General features: G+C 46.3%; 1 protein-coding gene across 1 annotated transcript in view; it reads left to right on the top strand.

The window, feature by feature from the left end:
• The window catches only part of LOC145357423 (aldehyde dehydrogenase, dimeric NADP-preferring-like), a 32,817-nt gene that overhangs the window by 2,565 nt on the left and 17,834 nt on the right, over nt 1–12,418 (top strand). The window contains exons 2-5 of the mRNA XM_080210751.1: nt 3,714–3,886; nt 8,946–9,177; nt 10,965–11,050; nt 11,862–12,070. Of these exons, the coding sequence (XP_080066877.1) occupies nt 3,725–3,886; nt 8,946–9,177; nt 10,965–11,050; nt 11,862–12,070 (689 nt within the window). The 5' untranslated portion in view covers nt 3,714–3,724. The remainder of the gene's footprint in view (nt 1–3,713; nt 3,887–8,945; nt 9,178–10,964; nt 11,051–11,861; nt 12,071–12,418) is intronic.

Raw genomic sequence — 12,418 nt, forward strand, 5'->3', positions numbered from 1 at the left:
CACTGGCCCTGCTCCCTTGACACTGCCTGGACTGTACCAGTTTGCCCCTTGGACAGTGCCAGGTTGTCCCCTTGGCAGTGCCAGGGTGCCAGGCTGGCACTGTCCAAAGAGCAGTCTCCCCTTGCCACCTCAGAGGCTGGTGTGTCTTCACCAGATTCCCTTTAGCTGCAAACTCTATTCAATTCCTAGAGTGCTTCAGTTATACAGTCGGAACCTAGAGCGTCAGTAAACCCAACACTCCAATTTTTATATCTGGGTAAGGCTCCCTGAGTGGGCAGAGATTATGACAAGTTATTTGGACTGTTCTGGCTTAACCAGCCTGGGCACTGTGGTGAGTTGTTTAGTTCATGGGAGCTATGTTATTGGTGTAAAATGAAAATCTTCTGGAAAGAAATGAAACATATCTATGTTATGGTTCAGGTTAGAAGCTCAAGTGTTCTACGAAGTCCGCCTGAACCATAAGTTTTGCATCTTGAATTTGACTAGGATGAGCATGAGATGTTCCGATTCAGGTCTAATTCAACAATCCACCAGAGAGCTTTTATCAAACAAAGTTTATTTAAGAATAAAGTTAACATGTATAGAGAGAAAATTAGCAATACCTTTTTCTTAATTGTAAACAGAAAGAAAACAGCTGCAATAATGTATTAACCCTTAATTGAATATTAAAGCTGTTCCAACAAACCAAAACCTTTCATCGACAAAACCCTTTTCATAGGCTTAACACAGCATAAATTAAAATTTCACTTGACTGGAATTGAGTCTTCAAAACCTGCACTTTCCTCCCAGAAGGCAAATATTTAGATAGTTTTAGATAACCAACAGAATTGCTCAATGTCCCTGCTAAAACTAAACTACAGCCTCAGAACTCCAAACTGAAACCCTAAACTCACTGGGGGGGGAAAAAAAACTTAAAGCACAAGACCTCTTCTCTGAACAGTCCCGACGCTACAGTTAAGAAAGCCCCACCAATGCCTCTACTTTCTCACAAGACTAAGGAAATTTGGCATGTCAGCTATGACTCTCTCCAACTTTTACTGATGCCCCATAGAAAGCATTTTTTCTGGTTGTATCACAGCTTGGTATGGGCTCCTACTCTGACCAAGACCGCAAGGAACTACAATAGGTTGTGAATGTAGCCCAATCCATCATGCAAACCAGCCTCCCATCCATTGACTCTGTCTACACTTCCCGCTGTCTTGGCAAAGCAGCCAACATAATTAAGGACCCCACTTACCCAGACATTCTCACTTCCAACTTTCTTTGGGGGAAAAAGATACAAAAGTCTGAGTCACGTACCAACTGACTCAAGAACTGCTTCTTCCCTGCTGCCGTCAGACTTTTGAATGGATCAGCCTTGCATTAAGTCTCTCTACACCCTCGCCATGACTGTAACACCACACTCTGCACTCTATCCTTTCCTTCTCTATGAATGGTATGCTAGCGCACAAGAAACAGTAACTTTTCACTGTATGCTAATACATGTGACAATCAAATAGGATCATAAAGCTAACCCCAGAGTATACACAAACAACCCCATTTAGCATTTAAATAGCAATAACGGGATACACCATAGTCAGCCCAGCAAGAATGAAGTCACTGAAACTGTGAGCTATAGGGATCATGTGTTTTAAAAGAAACCTTTCTTAAAGAGACACTTGCATCACACCTGTAAAATGGAACTAGAAATACTGACACTGGTAATCTGGAGGTCAAGGGGAAGGGGTGATGTGTGGGTAAAGAAATTTCCCTGGCGCTGCCAGGCTTCCACAACTGGGGAGGGAGGGAGATTTGTCTGCTCTCTTCTTGTTTAAGGACTTTCTTTTGAAAATTGCATCAATTGAAACTGGCCTAATTGTTTGCTAAGCTGAGTTTTTACTGGAAGCTATGACGCTGCCTCATAGCTACAGCAAGTGGTGGCCTAGTGGTATTGCTTGACTGTTAATCCATGGTGGCACAGTGGTTAGCATTGCTGACTCACAGCGCCAGGAACCCAGGTTCGATTCCCGGCTTGGGTCACTGTGTCTGTGTGGAGCTTGCACATTCTCCCCATGTCTGCGTGGGTTTCCTCCAGGTGCTCCAGGTCTCCCCCCCCATAGTTTAAAGGTGTGCAGGTTAGGTTAATTGGCTGTGCTTAAATTGCTCATAATGTCACGGGGATTAGCAAGGTAAATGCATGGGGTTCAGGCCATAGGGTCCGGGGGGAGATTGTGGTCGGTACAGACGCGATGGGCCAAACGGTCTCCTGTTGTACTGTAAGGATTCTGCAAATCTTAGTGAATGTTTTGGGGACCTGGGTTCGAATCCCGTCACAGCAGATGGTGGAATTTGAATTCAATAAAAAAAAGCCTGGAATTAAGTATCTACTGATGACCATGAAATGAAAAACCCATCTGGTTCATTAATGTTCTTCAGGGAAGGAAATCTGCCGTCCTTACCTGGTCTGGTCTACATGTGACTCCAGAGCCACCGCAATGTGGCTGATTATCAACTACCCTCCAAGGCAACTGGAGATGGGCAATAAATGCTGGCCAGCCAGCAATGCCCGTGTCCCACAAATAATAAAAAGCATAGCCGACCTGGCTTGGGTTGGAGAAGAAGGTTTGATGTTGGAAATCATAGTGAGAAAATGGAGAGATTTGGATTCAGAATAAGAAGGGGGGAGTGGAAGCGTAGAAACCCTACAGTGCAGAAAAGGCCATTTGGCCCATCGAGTTTACACCGACAACAATCCTATGCAGGCCCAATCTCCATAATCCCGGACTTTTAACCCATTAATCCCTCCAATCTACGCATTCTGGGACACTAAGGGGCAATTTAGCATGGCCAATGCACCTAACCCACACATTTGCGGGAGGAAACCAGAGCACCTGGACAAAACCCATGCAGACACGGGGAGAACATGCAAACTCCACATGGTAAGAAGTCTCTCAACATCAGGTTAAAGTCCAACAGGTTTATTTGGCAGCACAAGGAATCTTGTGAGGTAGGGAGGGGGGGTGTCCAGGAGAAGTGAATGGACTGGAGACCGGAATCAGATTTCTGGACTGAGGAGGGAGATTTCTTGGTGAAGAGCGGAAGCAATGATGGAGGAAGACTCGGAATTATATTGAGTTCAGTTCCTTCAGACGAAGGAATCGGGTTAGAGCTGAAACATTAATCTCACATTAGTTACAGACACTGACCATTGTGCCTTTCCTGTTCTGGTGACGGGACCCTCCCAAATCTGCCGCTGACTTTATTGCTTCATAACATCACTCAGCCGTTCCTACTTCACCTATCCATATCGTTCAGTCACCTCCCTGAATCACCATAATAACACCCCGGTGGGGATGGCCAAACGCAATGTTCAATAACACAGCATTCCCTCTATTTATTATTTTTACATTTATGGCACTCCCAAATGTGCTTGAAGAAACTTACTGTAATCACTCGGGAGTCAGTTGTAAAGTAACGGTGCCTCATTGCACAAAGTAAAGCAAAAATCACGAGCCTGTGGTGAATACGATTGGGTCCTAACTGGGACATTACGATAATGGACCCGCTCAAGGGCCTGCTTTATAAAGGGCTCGATATGTGAGTTCCACCTTGTGAGGTAATCACCCAGGGAGCTCGTATTCTGAGTCCTGTTGGGAGGTGAGTCAGAGATTTTCCCCTCACCGTGTAAATCCTGGGGTTTATCACACTGACCATTGCTTTGTTTTCCTTGGCAGGTTGGGGCAGCATGGACCAGATCAAAGTCATTGTATCCCGTGCGAGAGCCGCCTACAATCAGGGCAAAACCCGGTCTCTGGAATTCCGCATTCAGCAGCTGAAGGCGCTGGAGAGGATGATCACGGAGAGGAAGGAAGAATTCTCACTGGCGCTCAAAAAAGACTTGCACAAGGTTTGAAAGTACTCTTGACATGTGTTCAGCCAGGTTGCACAAACCCCTTCGCAATGCTGTGATCATTTGATAAAATGTTTATAACTGTCCTGAAATTCTCGTCAATTTCTTCTCGCGTTCCCAATTCGTGCTCTCCCCAAATGGTAATGTGGGTAGTTTTAAAGCTGCAAAGAGTTTAATAAGAGTAAAGTTTATTTATTAGTGTCACAAGTAGGCTAAGCAATGCAGTTACTGTGAAAATCCCCTAGTCACCACATTCTGGGGCCTGTTGGGGTACACTGAGGGAGAATTGGGCACGGCCAATGCACCCTAACCAGCACATCTTTTGGACTGTGGGTGAAAACCGGAGCACCCAAAGGAAACCCACACAGACACGGAGAATGTGCAGACATCACGCACACACAGTCACCCAAGCTGGGAATTGAACCCAGGTCCCTGGCGCTGTGAAGCAGCAGTGCTAACCACTGTGCCGCCACGCCACCTAGGTAGTGGAAGGGTTTACATGATGATTAACAGTCTGATACAATACTCTTTCCCTGGACACAACTCTATCAGGCAATAAGATAGTAAGACAAATCAAGTAGGAAGGTTTTATGGGCTCCCTCAACTCATGATGTGGGATAGCATTGGGCAATTAACACCTATAATTACCCATTGCAAGCTAACCCAGCCTGCCTGAGCATCCTGTATATCCTTCGACATGCAGTTACAGTTGAGTTGGAATGTTAACACTGTCAAAATGTTTCTGAACCTTGATTGCCCGATCTTCCAATCGGAGGACTCTGCTTGTTGGGATATTTACTCCATTTCTTTATCCTACCACAGAAAATAATTGGGACCAAATGTTTTCAAAAGGTTAGATTTAGCTCTTGTGGTGAAGGGGGCCAAAGGATACGGGGAGGGGGGAACAAGCTATTGAGTTGGGTGATCGTAATGAATGGTGAAGCACGCTCAAAGGGCTGAATGGCCTCCTCCTCCTATTGTGACTGTATGTGTAGCCTATCTCTTTAAGAAATTATCGCAGAAGTGAGTCACCTGACGTGAGGCCAGTGGGGACCTGAGAGTGAGCGATCACAGCAGAGGGTGGAGTCCTCTCCGGAGAATCATTGAGAAGCCATGTAGAGGCTGGAGCTGCTGTTCCAGGGCAGCCGTGGGCCCCAATCTCCTGTAAAGAGTTTTTCTCATCAATAAATACATTTTATTCCTAACAAAGCCTTAGATCCCTTGATGGCATTAGAAAGTCACAACATAACACTACAGTGAATAGAACAAATCTTAGGCAACAGTCTAAATTGCCAATTTAGCCTTTGACTCTATCAAGGAAATCTATATTCGAACCTGATCAATTTTTTTTATTCATTGTTGGACGATGGGCATCACTGACTGGGCCTGCATTTATTGCCCACCCCTAGTTGCCCGAGGGCAGTTGAGAAACAGCCACATTGCTGTGGCTCTGGGGTCACACGTAGACCAGACTGGGTAAGGATGGCAGATTTCCTTCCCTGAAGGACATGAGTGAACCAGTGGGTTTTTCCGACAATGGTTTCATGGTCATCAGTAGATTCTTGATTCCAGATTTTTAAAAATTGAATTCAAATTCCACCATCTGCCGTGGTGGGATTCGAACCCGGGTCTCCAGAACGTGAGTTGTTTCCGGATTAATAGTTTAGCGATAATACCACTAGGCCATCGCCTCCCCCCTAAATATTGCTACGAGAGGACACAGGTTTAAGGTGCTGGGGAGTAGGTACAGAGGAGATGTCAGGGGCAAGTTTTTCACTCAGAGGGTAGTGGGTGAGTGGAATCGGCTGCCGGTGGTAGTGGAGGTAGAACATAAGAAATAGGAGTAGGCCTTCGAGCCTGCCCTGCCATTCAACAAGATCATGGCTGATCCGAAGTGGATCAGTTCCACTTTCCCGCTTTCTCCCCATAACCCTTAATTCCCTTGTCTATCAGAAGAAATTTGGTAAATTCGATTTGGGTCTTTCAAGAGACTTCTGGATGAGTACATGGAACTTAATAGGATCGAGGGTTATAGGTAAGCCTAGTAGGTATGGATATCATCAGTGCAACTTGTGGGCCGAAGGGCCTGTTTTGTGCCGTAGTTTTTCTGTGTTCTATAACCCAGCTGGTTAAGATGTCCTTTCCTGTCGGTGAAACGTGCTTCCTGAATAGCATTGAGGGTTCAGTGAATTATTCTCCAGTGTCAAATCAAGCCACGATAGAACGATGTCTTCCATTAACACCACATAGAAGATAGAAAAGCAAATATGCCAAGGATAGAGGTGCACTGAGAAAACAATTTGACCAAGCAGGAGGCTAAATGCCCTTTTTTTTTTGTTACATGGAATTTGTGTTGTTGACAAGATGGCCATTTATTTCCCCTACCCAAGTACGCTTGAGAGAGTGGTGTAAGCTGCCATCTTGAATACAACTAAGTGGCTGGCCCGGACATTTCAGAGGGTTGTTAAGAGTCAATCACCTTGCTGTGGTGTCTGGGGTAATATGTAGGCCAGACCGGGTAAGGATGGCAGATTTCCTTAAGGACGTTAGTGAACCAGATTGGCTTTTACAAAAATCTGCTGCTTCCAAGATCATCATTAATGATGCTAACCTTTTACCCCAGATTTATTTAACTGAAACAAAAACAGAAAGTGCCGGAAAATCTCAACTGGTCTGGCAGCACCTGCGGAGAGAGAGTAGGGCCAACGTTTCAAGTCTGGATGACCCTTCATCAGACCCAGAGACAAAGGAAATAGGATGAGATTTATACTGTAAGGGCTTGGGCAGGGTGGGAGGGGGTGATAGAGTCATAGAGCCCTTTGGCCCAACTTGTCCATGCCACTTTTTTCTTTTTTAAACCCCTAAGCTAGTCCCAATTGCCCGCATTTGGCCCATATCCCTCTATACCCATCGTACCCACGCGACTATCTAAATGCTTTTTAAAAGACAGTAGTCTCTACTATACCTCTGGTAGCTTATTCCAATTACTCACCACCCTCTGTGAAAAAATTGCCCTCTGGACACTTTTGTATCTCCCCCCTCTCGCCTTGTACCCTTCTAGTTTTAGACTCCCCTACCTTTGGAAAAAGATTAACTATCTATCTGATCTGTGCCCCTCATTATTTTATTATTTTAAAAGTGCCCAGTCGGAAGGTGAGGTGCTGTTTTATGGTGGGTTTCAATGTTACATTGGAACATTGTAACAGGAAAAGGATGGATGTGTGGACATGGGAGCAGGATGGCGTATTGGAATGGCAAGGAGGGTGTGCCTTGCCTTGCTGTACAAATCTTGCCGATCTTCTTTATCTATACCTCTGACTAAGGGTCATCAGACTCAAAACGTTGGCTCTATTCTCTCACCACAGATGCTGCCAGACCTGCTGAGATCTTCTAGCATTTTGCTTTGGATTCTGCAGTTATTTGCTTTTAGTTAACTCTTATTTTATTTGTCGGACATGGGTGTCGCTGGCTGGCCAGCATTTATTGCCCATCCCTAGTTGCCCAAGGGTAGTTGAGAGTCAACCACATTGCTGTGGCTCTGGAGTCACATGTAGGCCAGACCGGGTAAGGATGGAAGATTTCCTTCTCTGAAGAATCTCTATCCTGTGAGGGCAACTCATAATTTTAAAACAGTGTCCCCTAGGCCTGGACGCACACACACGCACACGCGCGCACGCACACACGTGCACAGGGTAACATTCTTTTGTTAAGGTTCAGGTTGGAAACTCAAATGTTTTACGGCATCTTGAATTTGGCTAGGATAAGCATGAGATGATTCACTTCGAGTGATCCATTTAGGGAGCTTTTATCAAACAAAGTTTGTTTTGGAATATGGTTAACATGTATAGTAAGAAAATTAGCAAGAACTTTTATCAATTACAAACGACCCATGGGGTACAGCGGTTAGAACTGGTCATTCTCAGCATCAGGAACCTGGGTTCGATTCCCAGGTTGGGTCACTGTGTGTGTGGACTCTGCACATTGTACCCATGTCTGCATGGATTTCCTCTGGGTGCTCCAGTTTTCTCCCACAGTCCGAAAGACGTGCTGGTTGGATGCACTGGCCATGCTAAATTCTCCCTTGGTGTACCCGAACAGGCACCGGAGTGTGGCGACTAGGGGATTTTCACAGTAATTTCATTGCAGTGTTAATGTGAGCCTACTTGTGACACTATAAATAAAATGATAACTAATGATAATGTGTCACCCTTAATGAATATATACAGGCTATCCCAATCAAAACTAAAACCACCCATAGACAAAAGACCCTTTTCACAGGTTTAACACAGCATAGACCAATGCTCACGTGACACTGGGATCAAGGCCATTAGTTGAATTCTGCAGACAAGTGCTCTTGCGATTCAAGACAGGATAGCTTCCCAAAGTACCAGACAGACTCTGGTCCAGCCCCCAACAACAGCAGATTTTCACCCTTCAGTAAACCAACAGAATTTTCAAAACAACAAGGAGAGAGGGAAAACATTTCTGTTTAACTTGCTGTCCTTTCTGAAGCACAAAACTCAAATCTGCAGTCCAAACTGAAAATGAAATCCCTGTCACCTGATCTGTCCCCAATTTTTTTTCTCCTCCCAACAACGACTGGGCCGTGAGCATGCATTAAAAAAAGTACACCAACATCACGCTTTCCACGTCTGTTTAGTCAAGACCATTCAGGATCTTAAACTTCAATCAAGTCACCCCTGATTCTTTTAAACTCCTGTGGAAATGAGCCCAACCTCTCCTCGTCAGGGAACCCACTCCTTCTAGGTATCAGAGCAAGATGTGGGGAGATGAAGGGTTATAGGGGAGGGGATTGGAGAGAAAGCGAGGGATGAATTCATGAAGGCGTTTCAACTTGAATTTCAAATTTGGAGCTTTTCTGGGGGGGTGGTGGGATTGGGAGTTAGTGCAGATCAGCTAGAATTGGGCTGAAGAATGAGTTGTGGGTGGGATATGGTCAGCGGATCGGTGGTGGGGGCGGATGGAGGGTAGAGGCGGAGTACGGAGAGGGGGGTGGAATCTGTTTGAAAGTGACTTTCGTAATTTGAATTTACAGAATTCTTTTTCCGTGGAGATTTATGAAATGGCAGGCGTTCTGGGTGAGATTTCTCTGGCTATTAACAAATTGCCCGAATGGACGGCCCCAGAGTACGTGTCCAAGAGCATGATGACATTAATGGACACTGTCTATATCCATCGAGAACCTCTGGGAGTGGTTCTGATCATTGGGGCCTGGAACTACCCATTGGCCCTTACGATCCAGCCTTTAGTTGGGGCAATCGCAGCAGGTAAGCTCTGGGTTAATCACCTCCCAATCTCTGTCAGAAAGGTCAATGATAATCAGAAATTTACTTTCTCTGCTGTGGTTTTTTTCGGTCCCAATTTCGTACCACCGGCTGAGTTTTCCCAGTTTTCTTTTCCTGCTCCATAGGATTCCTTGAGTACGGAAGCAGGCCATTCGGCCTATCAAGTCTGTATCGTCCACAATCCCACCCAGGCCCTATTTCCGTAACCCCACACATTTACCCAGCTGATCCCCCTCACACTGAGGGGCAATTTAGCACAGCCAATCATCCTAACCCGCAGATCTTTTGGACTGTGGGAGGAAACCCAAGCAGACACAAGGAGAATGTGCAAACTCGACACAGACAGTGACCTGAACCGGGAATCGAACCCGGGTCGCTGGTGCTGTGAGAACATAACATAAGAAATAGGAGCAGGAGTAGGCTATCTAGCCCTTCGAGCCTGCCCCGCCATTCAATAAGATCATGGCTGATCTGAAGTGGATCAGTTCCACTTTCCCGCTTTCTCCCCATATCCCTTAATTTCCTTGTCTGTCAAAAACCTATCTACCCGTGACTTAAATATGTATAGCGAGGCAGCCTCCACCACTTCAACGGGCAGAGAATTCCAGAGACTCTCCACCCTTTGAGTGAAGAAGTTCCTCCTCAACTCCGTTCTAAACTGTCTCCCCACCTCCTTATATTGAGGCTGTGTCCTCTAGTTCTGTTTTCCTTTCTAAGCAGGAAGAATCTCTCTACCTCTACCCTATCTGTCCCCTTCATTATCTTGTAAGTCTGTATAAGATCCCCCCTCAGCCTTCTAAATGTTAATGAGTACAGACCCAGTCTGCAGTGCTAGCCACCGTGCCACTGCGCCTTGCTCCAAGTGATTTGAGGCTTTGTTTCATCTTGAGATGGTTGGCCTAACTTTAGCACAACCTACCTGGCAGGAACTGGTTTGGGTCAGACCACAGTTTCACTCCACAGTTTGGTATTTCGGCTCGAGCTGGGTTGAAATCTGGTCTGGTGGGCTATCTGCCGATCTCTCACGGAGGGACCAGTGGGCGATGGGGATGTTGAGGCCACACCTGGAGTATTGTGTGCAGTTTTGGTATCCTTATCTGAGGGAGGATGTCCTTGTTGTAAAAGGAGTACAGCGAAGGTTTACCAGGCTAATTCCTGGCATGGCAGGCCTGTCATTATGAGGAGAGACTAATTTTAGATAAGATTATAGAGTTTGGAAGAGTGAGAGGGGATCTCATAGAAACTTACAAAATTCTAACAGGGTTAGAGAGGGTAGATTCAGAAAGAATGTCCCTGATGGTTGGCAGGAGCCCAGAACTAGGGGGTCACAGTTTGAGGAGAAGGGGAAAACCTTTTAGGACAAAGGGTGAAGAAATTTCTCCTCACCAGAGCATAGTGAATGAGTGGATTTCACCACACAAAAAGTAGTTGAGGCCAAAATGCTTTCAAGAAGTTAGATAGATCTCTTGGAGCTAAAGGGATCAGGGGGTATTGGAGGAAGGGGGGAAATCGGGATATTGAATTTGATGATAATGAATGGCGACAGAGCAGGCTTGAAGGGCCAAATGGCCTCCTCCTGGTTTCTGTTACGCAAAGGCGAAAAGAATGGAAGAGAATGTTCGTGGGTTTGGGTGGAAGGGAGATCATGTGGAACTCAAACACCTGCCTGGACATATTGGGCCGAACGTTCTGTTTCTGTGCTGTATTTTCTACATAATACCTTGCCGGTTGCCAGAGTGATTATTTTTCTGTTGCGATCCCGTTCTCAGGGAATGCCGCTGTCCTGAAGCCGTCTGAAGTGAGCTGGAATACGGCCCAGTTACTGGCGGAACTCCTCCCTCAGTACTTGGACAAGGTGAGTGCGGACTGGGGGGGGGGAGGGGCGTTAGTGACAGGAGCATGCTGGGTAAATCCATGTGCCGTTGTCCTGCAGAAAGGAAGCACTGATGGAGGTAGAGGCGAGGAAATGGTGTCCCCATCACAGCGTGATTAGATGGAGTGGCACAGTGGTCAGCACTGCTGCCTCACAGCGCCAGGGACTTGGGTTCGATTCCGGCCTCGGGTGACTGTGTGGAATTTGCATGTTCTCTCCGTGTCTGCGAGGGTTTCCTCCCACAAGCCAAAGATGTGCTGATTAGGTCGATTGGCTGTGCTAAATTGCTCCTTAGTGTCGGGGGAGTTGGTAGGTAAGTATGTGGGGTTACGGTTACAGGCCCTGGATTGGATTGTTGGTGGTGCAAGTTTGCTGCAATGAGTGGCCTCCTTCTGCACTGTAGGGATTCTGGGTTGAGGGGGACTTGAGGCTGTTGCGAAGAACCAGTTTAACAAGTGCCTGGTTTGACTCCAACCTCAGTGGGAGCATCCTAGGGAGGAAAGGAGGAGCTGGAAGCCTCAGCTGAAAGTACAGGGACGCCCAAGAGAGACACACGCACACCCCCACTCTGTATCTGAAAAGATACAGGTGTAGACTGATGCACATATAATGTCCCAAGGAATATAGACCTTGAGGTACAAGGTCACTCATGATCTAACTGAAGAATGGAACAGGTTTGGGCCGAGTGGCCTTCCTCATTCCCTGTGAACCCTCCGTATTGAAGGCGACAGTGGTCTTTGGAGCTGGAATACAGCCTTTTGTTTATCTTTTTTTTTCCAACCCTTTCCTCAAGGATCTTTACCCTGTAATTAATGGAGGGCCAACAGTGACAACTGAGGTGTTGAAGAATCCCTTTGACCACATCCTGTATACTGGTAGTACTAATGTCGGCCAGATCATACTGGAGGCTGCGGCCAAACATCTGACCCCCGTGACCCTGGAGCTTGGAGGGAAAAGTCCCTGTTACGTTGACAGTGACTGTGATCTGGACGTCGCCTGCAGGTTGGTTTCTGGTTGGGGGTAGTTGGTTTTGCAGCAAGCAGTCATTTTCTGTTTGGCATTTTTTTGGGACATAGGAGCAGGAGGAGGCCATTTGGCCCTTCAAGCCTGCTCCACCATTCATCACCGTCATTGGCTGATCATCCAACTCAATAGCCTAATCCTGCTTTTTTTTCCCCCATAACCTTTGATCCCATTCGCCCCAAACGCTATATCCAGCCGTCTCTTGAATACATTCAGTATTTTGGCATCAACTATTTCCTGTGGTAATGAGGCTCACCACTCTTTGAGTGAAGAAATGTCTCCTCATCTCTGTCCTAGATGGTCTCCCCACCCCGAATCCTCAGACTG

The sequence above is a fragment of the Carcharhinus amblyrhynchos genome, chromosome 23 (assembly GCF_965287045.1).
Source record: "Carcharhinus amblyrhynchos chromosome 23, sCarAmb.v2.hapA, whole genome shotgun sequence".
Classification (NCBI taxonomy): Eukaryota; Metazoa; Chordata; class Chondrichthyes; order Carcharhiniformes; family Carcharhinidae; genus Carcharhinus; species Carcharhinus amblyrhynchos.